A 20,570-nucleotide genomic window follows, 5' to 3' on the forward strand; every position below is an offset into this window, starting at 1 on the left:
GCTTTTGACACGAAATGTGTGCACTTCCCATGTCTTCACTGTGTCAACAATGGGTACACTCAGACACACTGAAAACAAAACACACAGACACACACCAGAATGAGATAGAAGGGGAGGAGGGAGACAAGGTCATGCAGTAAACATGCGGAACTGGAGCTGGAACATTGTGAAAAACTGAAGGATGAATTATGGATGCATGTTGGTCACATGACAGACGCTTTCAGCAAGAGCTGCAGATGTTTGAGAAGGAAAAGAAGGAAAAGAAAGAAAAGGAGACTAAACAATCCACAGCACACCCCTATTCTGAGAATCTACTGTATCTATCTTAACATAGGAATTCAAGAGATGTTTTGAGCAGAGAGAGAAACACTTTCATTATGAGAGACTACTGTGACATTCCCTTTGGATTGAGCAGCTAGGTTTGTCTCCAAGCAGTTTAATGTACATAACATATACAGTACATATTGCTTTAATGATCCCACTGCTCAGATCACGTCATATCTGCTCAGTGCGAGTCAACAATCTGTTCATTCCTTTCCTTCCTGACTTGCAAACATCTGAAGAGCCATTCATGGAAGAGACTAAGGGGCTAAGCAAACCCTGGGGATGAAGAGAGGAAATGGGAGGGGGCGATAAAAATGTTTACGTTTTATTCCCCATTTTCTTTTCTGATTTGAAATGTGGACTAACATGCCACACTAAGACAGTAGCTTAACAAAATGGTATCATAACAAAGGAATGTACAAGATTGTCAATATTGTTCCACTCTAATAAGTCAATTTGCTGGTGTATGGTTTTAATTTAAAGGTTATGTGAATATACAAAATATAGTTCTGGTTTTAGATTTCTGGTTTTGTGGTTCAGACTGGGATCCACATTTCATAAATGACCTCAAAGAAGCCACACATCCTTCTGAATATTACTCTGTTCTCTCCTCATGAGTCAACAAACAATGTACAGTACAACCACACAGTCATCAAATATAGGTGTGCTGGCTGGCCTGCTGTAACTAGCTTCTTTTTATGATTACTATGCAAAAGGGTAGTCATTGGCAATCTCCAACAATAAAAACATTACAACACACCCCACAGGAATTTATAGTAGGCAGTTTTTAGGATTTGACTTCTGTGAGTCAACTGTAGATTGGAGGGTTTACGACAGAAAAACACTTTTCAAAAGGTAAAGGAAATTGGGAGCATTATAAGATGGTATAAGATGTACAGTGCTTTCAAGGTGAATTCAAAAAAATGAAATCTCTTAGCTTATCATGTTACCCTGAGGAGCTCCTGTCATGACTGGAAACTTCCCAAGATAAAGCCATCTCACGATCAGATAAGCACAGAGACAAGAAAACGCTGCGGGCGCCTGCTTGGGTGGAGGGAAAGTTTTTTGGAACTTGAGGGGTGATTGCTTCACCACCCAGTAAGCATTCCAAAAGACTGTGAACACTGAGACATATACATATCAGACGCCATACTCCTATTAAACCACTGTCCTGACAGCATGCATAAACGACTCCTCTGTGGACAATCATGCAACATCTCATAACCTCCTTTGCACCAAATGATCTCTCTTAATAACCTGGGGGGTGCAGGCAGATGACAAATTACTGAATGAATGCTGATTATGTTGGACCTTTAGCCTGGGGCCAAACTGGAGAGATCATGAAAATACATGTATTTAGAGACTATTAGCATGCTGGTCCAACAGGTCAGACCAGCAGAGATGAGACAGAAAACAGTTGATAAATACCTCAGGATCAGGTGTGTCAGTTAATGTCAGTAACATCCACAGGGCAACAGGCAGAATAATATAACAAACAAAGAATGCATTGCCTTTTAGGTAATATGCTCACTTTCTTCCTGGCTGAGAGTCATATGAGAAGATCAATACCACTTTTACATCTGTCCATTAAATATAAGGATAGTCAGCAGCCGGTTAGCTTAGCTTAGCACAAAGACTGGAAACAGAGGAGACAGAAAAAATCCGAAACTACAGCATATTTACCGTGCAAACACAAGAATGCAAATAAGCATATCATACAAAATGTCAAACTATTCCTTTATCTGTTACAAAAATAATAACATTTGTATATTTTATAACCTGTGTTGTGTGTCTGGGAGAAAAATCAAATCATACTGGCTCCAGGGAAGGCCTCATCCGCCGCGTCGAGGAAACCATTCTCTGAAAATCGATGCCTGTCTTCTGGCCACATGATAAACTGCTCATTGGGGTGGTGGGAGAATATATAAATCTAATGGACATCAAATGCTGCAAGGCGAATAACTCTATTATTCATCTGCTTCAGTCAGACAGAAGTTTAATTACCCAGCGCAGGAAGTTAAAAATCAGACCAGTCATTTGTTATTGTTTTTTTCAAATAATAATTTTTGGGCCTTTATTAGACAGGACAGCTAAAGACAGCAAAGGGGGAGAGAGAGGGGGAATGACATGCAGCAAAGGTCCGCAGGTCGGAAACAAACCCGCAGACGCCGCGGCAAGGACCGAGTCTCTGCACATGGGGCGCACGCCCAACCAGGCGAGCCATCCAGGCGCCCATGTAGGTTTGTTTTGATGAGGCTCAAGAACACTCAGCACTTTTTCCTCGTGACAGCCGAGGTTAGAGGGATTGATGTTCTCATCCTGACAGTCTCCACCTGAGGCCAGCATGAGGAGGCTGCTGGCAGGTGTAGAAAATAACCAGACTACTCACACAGGCAGAAGCCTATTCAGATAAATGATAATCATTTAAACGATCAGGGGATAGCACAAAACGCAATGCAATAACCACATAAAGCGGGCAATATGCAAAGTGCAGAGTCAGCTGTTTCCACATGCACCCTGCAGCATGGAAAATAGTACAGAGTGCAATCTGATCTGTACTGTTACTGTGCAAAGTATAGAGGGTAAAACAAACTTTCAAATACTAAACCCCTAAAAACATGAGTGCCTGTGACAGTAGGAAGAAACACTGAAGGGTGCCACGCTCTCTCAGCAAAGTGTACGAGTGTAACCCACTGCAAAGCACGATGACCTACTTTTCTCTTTCACTCTAGCTCCCCTCTCTACTGTAGCTCTCCCTCCCAGAGTAACATCCATTCCAGTCAGGTTTAACAGAGTGTACAGTGAAGTCACTCTAGGCACACTATCTGTTGTCTACTCCCCTTTTTTATTTCCTGAATGCATGAATTGGACCATAAGGTTAATGGAGCAGACTGTCCATATAGGCATAATACACACATGTTCTCTCTTTATTACCCCTTCCCCCCTTTGCTCGGCTGGTGTCTCCATCTAAAGACGTTGATTGAGACATCAGCCTTTGATTGCCTCGCTGTCAACAGTCTATTCACATCTCCCTCTTCAATGCCACTATTTAAGACATACTGTTCTGCTCTTTATTATAGACTTGTGGTGGGGGATGGGAATGAGGGCTCACACAAATATGACTAAACAAGGGCTGAATGTTGAAGCCGAGGGCGAGAAGAGACATGAACCAGTTTATATGACTGAGCAACAAGAAGGATGAAAGATGTGAATGAAGGAAGGCTGTGAAGCTCCAATGGCCAGTTGTTTTTAAGCTCAGATATTATACTTTATAGATGTCCTTTGCATGCAGTAAACATGTGAACAATTAGAGTGCACTATGGGGTCAGTAAGTGTAATTTAAATGATCACATGTATGTCACTTTGCATAGCTCTGTATGTGCTCAGGGTCTAATTGCAAGACAAGAAAAATATACAAAAAGGTCTTTTTTTTTTTGTAGATAGATAGTGTATAGGAAAATACAGATCCAATCGAAGTCACTGCCATAATCCCTATCTAGTGATGATATGGAAGAAAATCCCCTAATGCATAGGATAAACTTTATGTGGACATATAGCAGTGTGAACTAGCTGCTGTCTGTACCACTATTGAGAAAACCAACATCTCCAGGAGTGGTGAAAAACAAACATTTATTACTGACTCAATCTAAGATTAAGGAAATGAGACACCAGTCTTCCTCAACTTTAGAGTGGAAAACTGTCCCGCAGTGATATGAGTAATAATAACACACAAAGCGGCAGATCCGTGGGAGACACAGTGGTGGTGAGTGTTTACATGAGGGCGCCTTGTAGACAACAGCTTTCTTAAGATTAAATACCCATTGTATCCAACAGGTAGTTGTTGTGACACATCAACTGTTTGCATTAAGTTTAAGTCACAAGTTTATTATTTATATATTTTAGTTTAGCTTAATATATACACTACCGGTCAAAAGTTTGGGGTCGCTTAGAAATTTCCATTCCACTTATTCCTACTTACTTGCATTAAAGATCAGCCACTTCTTTCTACAACAGTCGAGAACCCTTTTGCAATTATGTAAGCACATAATGTAATCTGAAAACTGCTGCCCTGATTAAAAAAAACAATGCAACTGATCTCAGCTGGTATTCTGGCTGTAATGGAGTGACATGGAAATTTCTAAGTGACCCCAAACATTTGACCAGTGTGTATACATTTTTACTGTGATTATTGAATAGCCAGATGTCCTTAAAGACACTTGTACTTAAAATATTCCTGCTGTCAGTATTCAGACTGCTACTACACGCAATAATGACCTGTAATCCTATTATCACTACACGTGTATTGTCTTGTTGAACTCAACAACAAGAGTTTGATCGTCCAACTACCACACAACATATAGAAGATGCCAAATGTACAAATCTCATTGAGACGCGATGAGCTGCACAAGATAGTACACAGGAATTTAAAGTTGGTCTTGACATGCGATTCAGAATGCATGAATAGGATCCTGTATAAAATACTTGGTGGTCATGCAAACACTGTACAGCTCACATTGTCAGTTTGAGATTTAATTGGATTAAGGCATCGTGGTGGCAGAGACATGTAATGTCATCGTCCTGGGTTCACGTACAAACAGTGATTGTAGATAGATGTTTTCCACCCCCATCAGTTGGCTCACATTCAGTTTTATCGTAAAGAAAACAAGATAACTAAAAGGAAGCTGAACATTTGTAGCATTTCAGTTTGTACAAGCATCTGAGGCTGTCGTGCACATTTCTGTGGGAGTTAATGGCCTGGTAATTCATTGACAACGTTTAATCAATATGTTATTGCATCTGATTAGGGAGGCATCTCATGAATAGGTTGATAAATTATGTATTTGAAAAAATCTGATTCAAAATTAAGTTATTATGAATGTTTGCATAGAAAAAAACAGTGAATAATAATGAAAACAAAAGAGCAAAACCATCCTGTAAAAAACAATTTGTGTTGGATGATGCAGGCTGTGGATAGTGGAACTACCAATGTAAATCTGCCCTTAAACTTTCTTCCTCTTCCTCCATGTCAGATAATCATGTCTACTATTGATGAGGTTTCCAGTAACGAGTAATCTGTTTTAAGACAGAAATACAAAGAAAAGTATTCTGCAGGATAAACTTGTGACTGATGTTATGGAGGACAGAGAGGCCTAAAGCCTTGCAGCAATAACTGTGTGGGTAGTCTATAGAGCAGATATTGATCAAACTTTAAAGACAAATGTGGGTGGGTGGTGATGGCGCAGTGGATATGACACAGCTTTTGGTGTGGGAGACCTGGGTTTGAATCCCACTGCGATACATCAACCAATGTGTCCCTGAGCAAGACACTTAACCCCTAGTTGCTCCAGAGGTGTGCGACCTCTGACATAGATAGCAATTGTAAAGTCGCTTTGGATAAAAGTGTCGGCTAAATGACATGTAATGTGGATTTAATTTTGATTGTTTCCTGGGTAAAACAAAAATGGTACAGTCCATGACATTAAAAGAAATCCAGTGGGAATATGTCTGGGCCTCAAAATGAGAAATGGACCACAAACAGCTGAAGCCATTAGACAGGATGTGTTGGTACAACTACCCTTCGTAATCCTGTACTATTTTAATATTGCGGCCTCTCATCTTAGTACCACTGTGGTTTCTCGGTTGAAGAGCCTCATGTTGCTGATGTGGGCTGTTCTGTGCAGCTTGCATGCAAGCAGTTTTCTAAGGTTGACAGGGATGGTGGAAGAGATTTTACTCACCAGACACGATGACTGGGAATGCCACTTCCTAAATCAGTCAAGTCAAAAGCGTCTGATGGTCACTGTCCGACTGCTGAGGGATGTGTCAGTGCAGATGACAGAAAAGGAAAGACAGACATACGCTCTGTAGCTTTCCTGGGATCTTTTTGCCCGGATAATGCAGTCTGCTTGTTTAATCCTCACTACTCACTAGTCATATGAGTGAGAGAGTGCGGACTCAGACAGTCTGGATACGAACAGCGCACATCCTCAGCCACATGCTCTCCTATTTCTGTCTGTGGAGGTCACACTGGAGCCGCTCTGCTCTGCTGCCTGACCAGCATGAGTGTGACTGTCTCCCCTCCTCCCTCTCTGCTGCCCCTCACATCTTTGGTGCCAAAGACGGACATTGTTCTCTTCATCAACATGAAAATATCAACGTCTCCCCCACTCACAACCCAAACACTGGTCTGTCTTCTGTCTGCTCATTAGCTTCGCCCTAACAAGACATTTGGCTGGTGTCAGGCAGGCCCTGGCAAAGGTCAGCCAGTTCAACAGGACAAATGACAAGAATGGATGGTTTGGACTCCACAGGAGAGGGAATGTATTAGAACCAAACTGTCAAAAGGGACATTTTTAGATGTGTAGGTAAAGGAGCTGCAGAAGCAGTATGATTAAGAATCTTTCTTGCCTGTAGGATATTGTTTTGACTATTCTTGATGGACAAGCTAAATGAAAGAGGCTGAAGATGATTGCCAACACCGTAGAGGCAGAGCTGACAACAAGAATACACTAAGGACCTGTGACCTTTCAGAGACCTGTTGGGTCAGTGTGTGTTTGACACCAAATTCTTGCTTTCTCTGAAAGGTCACAGGTCAACTAATTTCTGGTGTATTATTGTTGTCAACTCTGCCTCTACAGTGGTGGCAACCATCTTCAGCCTCTTTCATTTAGCTTGTCCATCATAGCACTGGTATGATATTTTCAGAGAGGGTGCTTTACTTTTGACACTTCTCAAACACACTGGATGATATTCCGTTCTGAACAAGGACAGAGGGTAAGAAGCCTGTGGGAGACTGTATTTATACTGTAGGCCTATTTCACGCATGTGATATGAGTAGTGATGATTAACTTGTGTGAAAATTGAGCTGTAAGATCTATGATGACTTGTGTGAATCATCATGCAGGTATGACACATTATATGAAGTCAAATTGGGTTATTCCGAGTAGTTATATCAGGGTACTAATATAGGCTACAGACGCTTGTGGTAATATCGTTCCAACTCACCAACTCATCCAAGTTGCGCATGTCACATAAAACCCTCTTCTGCGGCCAGATGAACGGCTCTGGATCAGGTTCATCTTCATCCTCCACACTCTGACTGCTCTCCTTCCGACTGAAACACCTGCTGGGAGGGCTCTGCTCAACTGGCTCCCCTGCATCAATCCGCAGGCTCTCCTGGTCCCGGATCTCCTCCTCGATCTCCTCCTCCAACTGGATCAACATGGGGGCCAACATGCCAAACTTGGACCCACGTCGCGCCACCTCAAGGAGACACAGAACAAAATTCTTCTCGTTGCATCTCTCCACCAAGTCATTTGTCTCAAACATGAGGACGTCCTTGATCCAGAGCTCCTGCCTGCACCAGCTGATGAAATTGGACACATTGTCCCGCGCCACGAACGAGCCAGGAACAACATTGCGTGACTGAAAGACCACATCTTTAGATGGCACCTTCATGGAGTTTGCAGCCTCCGGGTACTCCAGCTGGAAGTCCTGCGCGGCGCGGTTGACGTTGTTGGCGTGCCGACAGAGGGCACAGCCCGTCCCCAGCCCATCCATAAAGGTGTCCGCAGTGATATCCAAATCGTACAGGGTGTTCAGCCATTCAGCCAGATCCTCCTTCATGGCATACAGGTATTCTTCGCTGGATTTAAAAGGCCGGATACTCTTGGAGGCGGAGGACTGGATGTTGCTCTGATCAGCCATGTTGTCGAATTTTGTGTTGCCGCCTACCAATAAAGTCTATTTAATAATTCCAAATTGTCTCATTGCACAACTGCACTCCAAAGCGTCATCCGCAAAATAACCGTGTTGACGCACCCATTCCGGATTGCATATCTGGTTTCTTATGGGAGCTCCTTGAAACCAGGCTTTGTGATGTCAGAGACATATCGGGATGCAGACTGGCCGTGGCGCATGGATGCGTTTTCCGGATGTCTCTGCAAAACCCGTTTCCTTTAAAGAGCGCATCGCCGGGTCCCGGAGTGAGAAGGAGAGTGGAGCAGTCCGGGACGCCGATACACACCCATGCGACGATCCGTTAATCCACCCGGTGGGCAGTGGGTCCTCTCACCCACAAAAATCCACGTGTGACCATGTCTGTGTGGCGGTCAGTCAGCTCCTCATCGATGTAATCAAGACCACAGAACAGCACTGAGTCCACAGCTCATCTTCCCTGCATATAGTCCCGCCTCTTGCACTGAATATGTTGACCTGCTGTAGCTTAGACCAGCAGAGCGACTCGGTGGCACATCCCATTATGAGGGATCAAGGCTCGGCAGAGGAGGAAAACTTAACCCCATGTTCACCAAATCAGCATACACACTTTAAAACTGTGACAAGAGCACTTTATATAATGCTGGATTAATAATGCATCATATTTTATTTGTTGATCATATGTCTGAATCTGCAAAGTAACTATTAATTACAGTTGTCAAATAAGCATAGAAGAGTATAAAGTAGCCTACCGTAAAGTACAATACTGTCAGGGATATTTATTCTATAGTAAGCTAATCTCTCATTCATGAGTTTATGATGGTCTTGACTGTTTAAGACGTTTTACTCTGTAAGAAAATGAGAAATATATTTAACACATAAGCATGCTTCATAATGAAGTCTCTGTGTGGTCTCTTTACAAATAGCCTAAAGTGATAAAAGGCCAATAAAGCTTGCATCTCAGCATCACGAGACACCAACTCTGCTTAGTGCAAGAATTGCCCTTCCAACTGCCTCATCTTACCCAACGATTAATGCATATGTTAGTTTAGCTTTAACAACCGTATCTAAATCTCTTGTAGGGTTTCTAATGTGTGATAGTTTAACGGAGGTAGCTACTGCACAAGTCAAAGATGTCACACCTGGGGAGGAAAGGCAGATCAGCAAATCCTGAAACAGCAGGAGATTGGGGATTGTAAAGAGAGATAGTGAGAGATATACAGTAAACAGTGTTATACAGTCTAGTCAAGTAGGCTGTAAACAGAGCACAAGACCAAGTAGCAAATTCAAGAGCACATGATTATCTGTGTGCATAATAGAAAATGTGTCTGTCATATACAGTACAAGATAACAGGGCTTCCGTTAGTGCTACTTCAGTGTTACATTAACTCAAGAGACATGTAAGATACCAAAATAGATGAGAATGCAAAAACAGACATGCTGTGATACTGTCGAGGACTAATGGGTTTACAGCTCAACGTGAGGTTTGAAATTTGGGTCAAACTTTGGTGCAAAAGACCTGTTTTTCAGGTTTTATGGGGTGTGTTAAAATTTTGAAAAACATCAAGCAAACATGCTTGGGAGTTTAAAGACACTGTCTGTAATTTAACTCTAAACAAAAGGGTGGCCTTACAATCACATTTTTAACTGAATCATAAGGTGTTTTTAATACAAACTCAAATGTTTTAATGTTTCAATAAACTTGTTTATAAGGTTATGTCAATTATATATATGAACACTTATTTTAAAAGTCATTGGGACACACATGAACCCTTATTTTTCATATACAACTTCAACTCTTCAACTGTATGTAAATATACCTGAAATATGTATGTTCAAAAACTTAAACTTTAAAAGTAATTTCCACCATCTAATGTCCCCTTAACAATCTTTCGGAGCGGCTCATGTACTATACTGTGTGACTGTTTGAATTTAAGCGAAGCCCACTGCCAATAAGGAGGGCTTGTTTTCATTTAAAAAGAGGGATGTGTCTGTTTAAGAAAGAGAGAGAGAAAGAAAGGAAGGGAGGAGGCGGAAGAGAGATAGAGAGGAAAAGACGGAGAGAGAGAGAGAGGGAAGGAGAAGGTGGGGGTTGATGAGATCATTTTCTGGGCCTGGATGAATCAGCTTTTCTGTCAGGAAAGAGAGAGGGAGAGAATTCAGCACTCTATTAATCCACACGAACAACTGGCCACAGCAAATGAGAAGCACTTTAAGATGTCAGCTGTGACAAGGTTTCTCCCAAGGGATAACTTAGAGCGCCCTAAGTTTAAAAACAAAACCCCCCAGACATGAGCCTTGACTACTGTATCCTGTCAATAACAACATTGTGAAGTGAGACCACTTCTAATGTGCAAAGCTGTGAGCTGTTTAAGTGTTTGGTAAGAAAATTACCTATTGACCAAATAACAATGAAGAACAATGTTTTTTCAAAAAAAAAAAAAAGTGTGAAAGTGTCAAACTAGAAAATACTGCAAAGGATGTACATCTCACCAGGTTATTTTGACAGAATCCTACAGGCTAGTGGTAACCCAATAGGTGTATGAAAAGAGTTTTCATACATAGTTTTAATAGCCATGTGTTTGCCATGTGTTAAAAATAAAATGTGCCAAAGATTGACATCTGTGATTAATAACGCTTAATAAACTTGACTGCGTTATAGGGAATACTGCTCAATTAAAAAAAAAAGTAACAAGACCCTGACTGAAGTTAAAATGGGAAACTTAGCAGTAAGTCATGGAAAGCAGAAAATAAGTTACTGCCAATTTAAGACTGTTTGACTTAAATCTAAAGGGTAAACTAAAATAATAATTAGACTTCTAAAACAAAGACTAACAAGTCCTGAATGCTACTGCAGGTCTGTCCCTTCAGTGTTTTGTGTGAACAAAGAGATGGTGACATTGATGCGATGCCAGAAACCAGGCCCAGCCAGTATCATCTGTCAGAACTGTAGCACCAGTTTCTGTTCAAACTGCACCACCTATTGGCAAGAAAAGTAACAGCAGCAGCCATTAAGACCTGCAGATGTGCTCCATATATGGACAAGACATTTAAAGTAAAAAATAAGTAGTGCATTATTTTGGGTCTAGAAGTGCCAGATAGCCAATGCACTCAAACAAACTAATACCCTTAAACGCTCTTAGGATATGTAATAAGAATAGAAATCATTTCTCAGGTTACTCAACCAGGGCAAGTACATAATGATGGGGGTTGCTTTTATTGGGGCAGCCTAAAATGTGTTCCACTACTTAGGCCTCCAGGGAGAGACGTTTGATCCTTCTGAAAGTCGTCACAGATCAAAGTGTAATACGGCTTCAGCAGAGCTAAATCATTATCTGTGGTGGAACAAGTCTTGACTAAGTCATGTGAATGCTTTCATAAACCGCTGTACAGATCCTAAAAACATCAATGACTTGAAACAGCAACTCCTCTACACCATCTATAATTTAAAAAGAAACTATTAATACATTTGCATTATAGATTTTCCTGTAGAAATCCATTTTGTAAAGTTGAGTAAAGCCCACAACTCATCAAATCAGTAAAATTTTATTTCCCAAATTAGTCATAATACAATAGCCAGTTATGGGAAAGGGGAAGCAATTATGTAAACAAATGAGAAAATAAACGCATTTTACAACACAATGTCAAACCTAATCAGCATATTTAAAAAAACAAAAACAAGACGTGCACAATACAAGATGTGGCATAAACATGGGTAAACTAAAAAAAAAAAAATGGAAACAAGTTCAATGAAACTGCACAGGATGTTTGAAAGCAGTTCTATAACCATCGAAATATGGAATCATAAATTAAAATTTTTTATTTTAAAAATCAAATTCCACAAGAGGAACAGTCAAGAAGTTCTCCATCAGTAGGGTCGCTCCCTGCGCTCCTGGCGATGGTCCCTAAAAAATAAAGCAAGATAACAGAAATGTAGTGAGTGACATATTTGCCGTCTGGTTTCCACACCTATATTCTGGTCAGAGTTTGCATTAATTTGCTTCAAAAATTCTAACAATTTATATGGTCCACAATCCTATAATTACTTGAGGGAAAAGGCAATAAAACATATTTGGTAAAGGAGTCTTAATCCTACCTCATATCCATCTTGCCACCTGGTGGGCCCATTCCTCTTCCACCTCTGCCACCCATTCGGTCCATGGGTGGTCCTCCACGCCCGGCCCCTCGGAAACCTCCCCTGTCCATTCCACCACGTCCTCTGAATCCACCACGGTCGCCTCCCCAACCTCCACGGAAACCTCCAGGGCCACCAGGGCCTCCGGCTCCTGCCGGCCCACCACGGTCCATACCTCTGCCTCCACGCATTCCCATTCCCCCTCTGCCTCTGTCACCTCCAGGGGGGAAGGGAGGGCCACCGCCCAACCCTTCTGGCTTGGGGGCTTTGCATTGGTTACACTCCATCCTCCAGGCAAAGTTCTGGTTACCACAACCCCTGGGAACACAGACCATTAAAATATATATAAACTAATCTTTGGTACAAAAAGGCATCAGAGAAGACACTGCACTATGAAGTAATACATACGGGTTAGGACACTCCCAGTCCCCAGCTCTCTGCTGCATGTTGCCCCCTGTGGGTCCACCTCTGCCCATACCACGAGGACCACCACGTGGCATGAACCCGCCACGGTCACCTCCACGGCCCATCATACCTGAGAAGAAAATTGACAGTTTTTAAAATTGTATGTCTGTACTCCCATTACTTTTTTCTGCGGTCTAAGCAACTAGGATGCAATTGGCTGTCAATTATTTACTGCAGGACAGCTTTGATATGCTACAGGGTTGAAATGTTCTGCAAGTTTGTCATTTGAAGCAAGTGGTTTCTTGTGGAGTCGGAAGCTAGGCATTTTATGGAGACGTCAGATCACATAAGAACCTGACCGTGAAGAATAGTGTGAACATGTTCTAAAATAGATTTAACACTAACTAATACTGATGACATTTACCTCCACGGCCCATCATGCCATCTCGCATGGGCATGCCACCCCTCATTCCACCCATCATGGGCTTACGGCGTGCCATGGACACCTTAAGCCTTCGGCCTTGGAACTCCTTTCCTAAAATTAAAAAGAAACAACCATTCAAAATTATTAGTTGAAGGAACATTTAGTTTATATATGCAAATATGTTCAGGTCTGATGTGCGCACAGTCATTAAAACGCACCATCAAAATGCTCTACAGCTGCTTTGGCACAGACTGGCTCCTCATAGGATAGGGTGGCATCTCCCTTGGGCTTTCCTGAGTCCTTGTCTGTGTATATGTTAATGGCAGGCTGGCCAAGTCTGCGGTTAATCTGGTCCAAAAAAAAAAAAAAAAAAAAGGTTTCATTTAGTTTCCACATTAGTTTTGCTTACACCAACATGTAGAGTTATGAACTATGTTTACCCTGATCGGGCCAACATGTTTAAAGAATTCAGCCATCTCCTCCAGGTTAGCCTTCTCAGTCAATCCTGTGATGTAGATTGTGCTGTTCTCAGAGTCATCCTGCTCTTCAGGGCGTCCTACAACCAATGCGTTTAAAAAAAAAAATAAATAAATCAGTAAAATACTTCAAAGAAACGTATTTAATAAATGAGTAATAAGGGGTCTAGTGTGACTACTCACCAGTTTCACGCTCATCGCTGTTCATAGGTCCTGTAGTCCCATCAATCGAGGGCGAGAGAAACAGATTGAGAAAAGTCAGTGTGTGCAACTGAAGTTCAGTGTACAACACCTAAGGAGTACTACAAAAGATAACCCATATAACCATATAACACTCCCTTATAGACGCCGCCAGCCATATTGGGAAGTTGAAAATGGCACCTTATGGTACACCACAATTCTCACAAAGTGATATACTGAATTGAAAATAGAACCTCAGACCCTTTGGCAAATAATTGTGTGTCATTTGAAAAGCCTCTTAGACCAGTAAGAAATCCTCAAAAAAAACAACAACCCAGGAACTCGGCTCATGATTTGTTAAAAGCAGTAACACACATTTGAATGGAAATTTGTCATTAACCTGTCAAAAACTCATTGTCGAACCATAAGCAGTGACTGAATTATACCAAGTACCCCAGAGAAAATGGTCTCAGGCATTGAAAAAAATTCCAATATTTTCAGATGTGTTCATGTAAATAAATTTTGTAAACCACAATGTAAGACACATCAATATTTGAAGCATATTTGCTCAAAAAGTTTAAGGCTTTGAAAGGACTAACCAGTGTAATACTCGTTAACTTACCACCAGGCTTACTGAAGCCACCTCTGTCTCCAGCGCTGCTAGGGGGGGAATAAATGGAGATATGAAGGCGACTTCCCTTTTACAGCCACTTCCATGGCTCGAGCAAAGTGCTTGATTGAGGGAGTAATCAAAACATTCTAACTAGCCCAACAGCAACTAAAAACTTCCCAAAATTATAAATACACAATTGAATCGAGGGGATAAGAGTATTAACTATGTGCCATTCCTTAGCTAGCTGAGTACAACTTCAGTGACAGTTTTCAGTAGTGGATACATTTGTGCAAAAATAATGAATGACTAACATTTTCACTGCTTTTGAAAATGTGACAAAACCCAAACATTTGTACACAGGTAAAAATATTTCAGATGCATTGATGGCATTCATAGGTTTACCCAGAAACAAGCCAACAGCCAAATAACAGTTTAACAAAAGGTTATAGCTGACTCAGATAGGTACAAGTGTAAAAAATAGACAATGCATCTGAAATTTGACAAGAGTAAGAGGTGATCACATTCACCAGGTAAAAAAAAAAAAAAAGTATTTACAATTATACAATTGTTAAACAAAAACCCAAAAATGTTAACAGTGTTACCAGGGTTAGGTTAAATCAAAAACAAAGACTTCCAGGTCAATTTATATACCCATCATGCTTATAAAAACCACCATCCTCAGTTCTTGAAAAAAGGCAGACCCCGAATCTTTGTTTTAGCTCCCTCCTGCTGCTTAAGCTGGCGACTCTGTACAGATACTTTTTTAGAGAATAGATGGTTTTAAATGGCTCTCACTGTTACCTGTACGGTATAAATGTGACAAAGCATGTTAAAAAGTGATCAAAAGAATGTGATGAAACAGTTGAATTCCAAACCACAAAAACAAGTTAGAACATTTCAAAATGACAATATGTGCCCACTCCCCCCAGAACATACAAAATATACATGTGCAAAGCTAAAATTTTACTATAAAAACACCTACGCTAACTCTGGTGTATTTAGGATTTTTATATATATATATATATATATATATATATATATATATATATATATATATATATATATATATATATATATATATATATATATATATATATACACACAATTTGTTAATGCATTCTTTTTTTTTTAACCAGTCTTCGATTATAGTCCTATATCATCTAAAACTGACTAAAATGTCTAAATACGTGCGTTTGTGTGTAAATATGTATTCCCTGCACCAAAACAAGTCATGCAGACCTATTTAAAAATATTTAGACTGATGTACCAGAAAGGTACATACGTTCTTATATTAAAAAAAAAAATTAAAAAAAATATATTATAATAATAATAATAATAATAATAATAATAATCCTGAAATAACAGCTGATGATTCAAGTGCAATTTTTGACCCCAAACTGATTGTTCAAGGTTTGGGGAAAGAACTATCCCAAACCCTAAAAATGAAAATCTGTCATGTCAAAGATTTATATTGCAGAGTGCCTCTGTAGTATTTGGGAACCCAAACTCATCTCTCTCATCTTTTAGTTATACAGCAGTGATGACCGATCTTAACCAAAACAAATGTACAGTACCACCTCTGTTCACCTCAACACCCTCTTGGTAACCTTTTTAATTCCTTTTCAGGGGAACTGAATGCGAGTTCCGATTTGGGGTTGGGTCAAACCCTTTTTGGCTACAGAGAATAGCAGACAATGTGCACTAAGAGTGAACAAACTGTTCAAATGCCAAATCTGCATCAAGAGCAATGGCACTTTATTAAGGGGACCAGAATAAATGTGTCATGGACCCGCTCAATGGAGTTCTAATTTCACTATCACGATGGATACACACCAACATACAATACAAAAAATATAATACATCTTAATGCCATTACTTGTAGTAAGGCTGAGTGTATCACACTACACCAAAATCAATTTCCTGAACATATATGCACTAAGACAATCCCTAAAGTACTTATTATTACAGTGGAAAAAAAATATAGTATGTCTGTATACACAGACAACTAAGCGTGATTTGTATCAAATGTGCTCTCAATGTTGTTGAACCTAAATAAAAAAAGTTTACAGTTTCCACTGATACATTTTAGCTTTAATTGATATTGAGACACTGACCACAAAAAACGACTTATTTTGGTAGTATAGATGAGTGATACATTTTGATCATCTTTTAGGGCAAATGTTAGAGCTACAAGCAGAACATCTGAGAGAAAGTAGTTCCTTGTTTTTTTTCTTGTAATTGATGCAATTTATTACCGAGGTCTTGAAGTACCATTATCATGCATTACTTTATTTGTATGGTGCAATTTTTCATTTTTGGCATTACTTCATCAGGCCAGTCAAATGACAAATACTTATTGCCAGTGACAGCCTTACAAAACCCAACCATAAACTGATAACACCTGCGAATGTATTCATGTTAAAAAAAAAAAAAGAAAAAAAAGGGGGAAAACCCCTTAAGAGAAAAAATATTTACCCAAATACAGCACTTGGAAATTGTGTATTTGAAATGCAACAGAATATACTGCATGTGGCCCATGTGTATTTATGAATTCGTTTTAGTGTAAACGTTATGTTGTAAGGTCTTGCAGGACAAAACATTTTAGTAAAGGACTCCATCATCCCAATAATTTGGGGGGAAAAAAAATCTTCTAACTCATGATTTATACAACTTCTAATTGCATTCTTTGCATGTGTAAGTGGGTCACTCTACAGGGAATGATGCACTATAGTGAGAAACTGGTTTAAGAAGGGTCCTGCTGATACTGAGACAGTGTTTGAACCTTCCTTAACCCACTATCATTTTGATAATGTGTAGATAAGATATTCTTGTAATACGATTATATAACATTCCCTGACCAATTGTGAATATGCAACTCAGTTATCCTAAAACATTGATATTGGCTCATAATCAAACGATGTTCTCGGATTAAAGCTGTTCAACTTAAATGTTAGTGTACAGGTCTGATGAAACTTAGATTAAAAATTGGAGAAACCTTTTTCTTACCTTTGGCAAAATTAGAGGCAGGGCTGAGAGAAACTGGATGACAACAGCTACGACTGCAGACAATGTTGGCATGTACTACATCTTCCCTTCAGAGGCCTTAGGAATTATGTGAAAACTCATAATTTATCAGCATTGACTGCTGATAAATCACAACCTTCTTATAAGAGAATAAAGTTGCATAAATTGTTGGTATTAACCTGGATTATTCCAACTGATTATTCCAGTTTTGCTGGGCCTCGTCTCAGCCCTGCCCCAAGTGGCCACAGGACCTGTAGAGTCAAAATACATGAGGAGGTTAAGTGCTAAGGAAAGACACTTACCCCATGCCACGGCCCATGCCTCCACGGCCCCGATGCATCATTCCACCTCGATCAAAGCCGTCCCTGCCTCGGTTCTCCCCTGACCCAGAATACCTTGAAGACTCAGAGCCAGAGTAACCAGAACCTCCACCCTGGCCATCCTGTCTGTAATTATCTACAAAACATGAGCATAAATACATCAAAGTGACAAACTGAACTGTACCAATGAAGAACAGAAAACCACATTCAAGGGTGAGCGAAGCTTACTGTAATGGTTGGACTGGTTGTAACTGGGAGGTCCACCCTGTTGACTGTACTGGTTGGCTGGAGGCTGCCCATAGGAACCAGAAGCCTGAGGAGGGTAAGCAGGAGGAGCCTGGGACTGCTGCTGGGACTGCTGCTGGTACCCCTGCTGCTGACCGTAGCTTGCCTGTGCGGCCTGGTAGCCTGACTGTTGCTGGCCATATGCTGCTGGCTGGGAGTAACTACTTTGGTTGTAAGCGGCTGGCTGGCTGCTAGCATTGTAACTGATCGACAAAAAACAGTATTGAGTGAAATTATGAGAATGTTCTTGTGGAATTCACTTGTTATTTGGTTACTAGCATAGGGGTACATACCTCTGCGGTGCAGTGGGAGCAGCCTGCTGGCCATAACCAGGGTAGGCAGACTGGGCAGTATACCCTGGCTGAGAGCCGTAAGACTGGGAGGCAGCTGGAGCAGCAGCAGCAGGAGTACTGTCATAACCACTGGCTCCATAACCCTGGGTTGACTGGGAGTAGGCATGAGTGGTCGACTGGGCAGCAGGATAGCCAGCTGTGAGAAAACAAATTAAAACTCTTTGGGTGACAATCATAAAGTTAACATTTGAGGGGATTTCTAAGTTAACATTATGATCAATTAGACTTTAAGGGTAGTCTTTGGCTGCAGACAAACCTGATAAGTCAACTCCAAGCTTAAAAATTAATTGTTCAGGTTTTTACCATTAAACAGGTCAGATTTGCATGTGCAGTGTAAGCAGATTACTTACATGTACATTTCATTTCAACCAGGAATTATGCTCTTTTAAAAGAAATACCACTCTATCCCCAATTTGCTTGTGGCTCAGTTTTGTTCTGTCCAAAACCACCCATTGCATGTAGTTCCAAGCAGAACTACATCAAAATGAGCAACGGTTCCTATTTTAACAACTGACCTGCTGCTGGCTGGGTGTACGAGGACCCATACTGTTGTTGCTGCTGCTGCTGAGTGTAGCCTGCAGCGGCAGGTGTTGTCTGGGTGTAAGTGCCATCAGCAGCAGCAGGTTGGGCGTATGATCCATAATTCTGTTGACCATAGCTCTGCTGAAAAAGAAGAGCTTGATTTAACTGCTAGGTAGTATAAACATCAACTGAAAATTAAGTCTCACCGAGTCTTATTTTATGCTTAAAAAGACATTCAACATATTGATACTACATCCTGTTCCTAGTTTACTCCAACTGTTGCAAGCAGAATGTGCGAGGTGGTTTATATTTGTGTATTTACATCAACAAAGTCTTTTAAATAATCCACAAAGTTAATGACATCGATCTAGCCTATTACAAATCACAATAAACCACTAGCCCAGCACAAATAATACACAACTGGTTTACCCCACTATGTATGTTAACTCTCACCTGTGCTGCAGACTGTCCATAGCTTTGTGAGGGCTGGGCAGCATAAGATGCATACCTATAGAAACACAAATTAAGGTTTTAGCAATCAGAAGACACACTCCATGCACACTCAAATATATAGAAACATCACATTCAATCACTTTAGTAAGGTAATTGAAGACTCTTACCCCTGCTGAGCAGTGGTCTGACTGTAGGAGCTGTAATCTGCTAAAGAAAAGGCACGTGTTGGTTAGCTGAAGACTGAGCCATCGAACAAAACATTCTTTGCGCGCGAGCAGCTAGCTAATGATAGCAGCACGCCCGTCGTTAGGTCGCCACCATTCAACTAGCTACACAATGTAGCTAGCTAGTTAACGTTAAGCCATTCAAGACGATGCTTCACAACGAACTAAGGCAAGTAAGAATTATAGACACGTGCATTAAAACAATGTTTGATACATTTGGTAATATGGCTTCCATTATCAACCTCAGTATGTAGAAGAAGAAAAATAAATCCATCCGGTAGAAAATACCGCAAGGACTCGATGAGCTAACATAACTAACGTTAGGCCTTGTGCCTAGCGCTAGGAAACGCTAACAGATATTTTATATGATATAAACCGAAAAGACGGATTATGTCGGCTCAATCTCTTCTAAAATAAATACAACCACTTAATTGCTTAACTTAAATAACACAAATTGATCAAAATCTGTATAAAAGATCACAATTCTCATCTCACCCGGAGCTGACGCCATTTTAGTGTGCCTGTACAAGACGACTGGAGAAGGTTGGCTGCTGGAGAAACGTTTTTCTCTTCGCAGGAAACACAAAATATCGCGAGATATACGAGCCCCTGCGGGAACAGTGTCGTTACCATATTGTTCTACATCTATGGTCGTTACTACCTTCACTACTGTCTGTTACCTACACTACTTGTTTTGTCTGACCAACAGTTCTACATTCAAATATACTCAATTTACTATCACATAAAACAGAGAAAACCAGCAAATCCTCACATTTAAGAAGCTGGATCCAGAGAATTTTTGACTTTTTTGATAATTGCCTTAAACACTGAATCTATTATCAAAATATTTTTTTTCTGTCCATTGACATGTCAATTACCCTATTAATTGTTTCAGCACTAGAACTAGTCATATGATTCCAACACAAGTTATTCATATTTACAGATGGTTCAAAAGAACAGTGTGAGGCAGTGTTGGAATGTAACTAAGTACATAAGCATAATATGAGCTCTTTAAGTACAAATTTGAGGTACTTTACTCTTTTCTTTTCATGCTACTTTCTACTTCTACTCCACTACACTACAAGAGAAATATTGTACTTTTTAGTTCACTACATT

General features: G+C 40.5%; 2 protein-coding genes and 1 long non-coding RNA gene across 7 annotated transcripts in view; 1 reads left to right on the plus strand and 2 right to left on the minus strand.

Annotated features, from left to right (window-relative positions):
* The window catches only part of gas2l1 (growth arrest-specific 2 like 1), a 23,247-nt gene extending 14,679 nt beyond the window's left edge, over positions 1-8,568 (minus strand). The window contains exon 1 of the mRNA XM_031308801.2: positions 7,330-8,568. Coding sequence (XP_031164661.1) covers positions 7,330-8,031 — 702 coding nt within the window. The 5' untranslated portion in view covers positions 8,032-8,568. The remainder of the gene's footprint in view (positions 1-7,329) is intronic.
* The window catches only part of LOC116056610, a 16,785-nt gene extending 944 nt beyond the window's left edge, over positions 1-15,841 (plus strand). Inside the window, exon 3 of the long non-coding RNA XR_004106617.1 lies at positions 15,696-15,841. This is a non-coding gene — a long non-coding RNA (uncharacterized LOC116056610). The remainder of the gene's footprint in view (positions 1-15,695) is intronic.
* On the minus strand, positions 11,646-20,039 carry ewsr1b (EWS RNA-binding protein 1b). 5 transcript variants are annotated; one of them, XM_031308811.2, is made up of 15 exons: positions 19,950-20,038; positions 19,398-19,437; positions 19,231-19,285; positions 18,771-18,918; positions 18,196-18,391; positions 17,846-18,105; positions 17,600-17,753; positions 14,283-14,320; positions 13,664-13,693; positions 13,445-13,560; positions 13,223-13,352; positions 13,005-13,115; positions 12,584-12,710; positions 12,137-12,493; positions 11,646-11,945 (listed from the first exon to the last, which is right to left on the minus strand). In XM_031308811.2, exons 1-15 carry the CDS (start codon positions 19,963-19,965, stop codon positions 11,909-11,911), a joined length of 1,815 nt encoding a protein of 604 aa, XP_031164671.1. In that variant the 5' UTR covers positions 19,966-20,038; the 3' UTR covers positions 11,646-11,908. The 5 variants fall into 5 exon arrangements, with proteins under 5 accessions (XP_031164671.1, XP_031164674.1, XP_031164672.1 ...); XM_031308814.2 differs by having other exon boundaries at positions 11,676-11,945; positions 18,771-18,915; positions 19,950-20,039; XM_031308812.2 differs by having other exon boundaries at positions 11,676-11,945; positions 14,283-14,317.
* Positions 20,040-20,570: the final 531 nt, after the last annotated feature.

Source organism: Sander lucioperca, chromosome 2 (assembly GCF_008315115.2).
Source record: "Sander lucioperca isolate FBNREF2018 chromosome 2, SLUC_FBN_1.2, whole genome shotgun sequence".
Taxonomy (NCBI): domain Eukaryota; kingdom Metazoa; phylum Chordata; class Actinopteri; order Perciformes; family Percidae; genus Sander; species Sander lucioperca.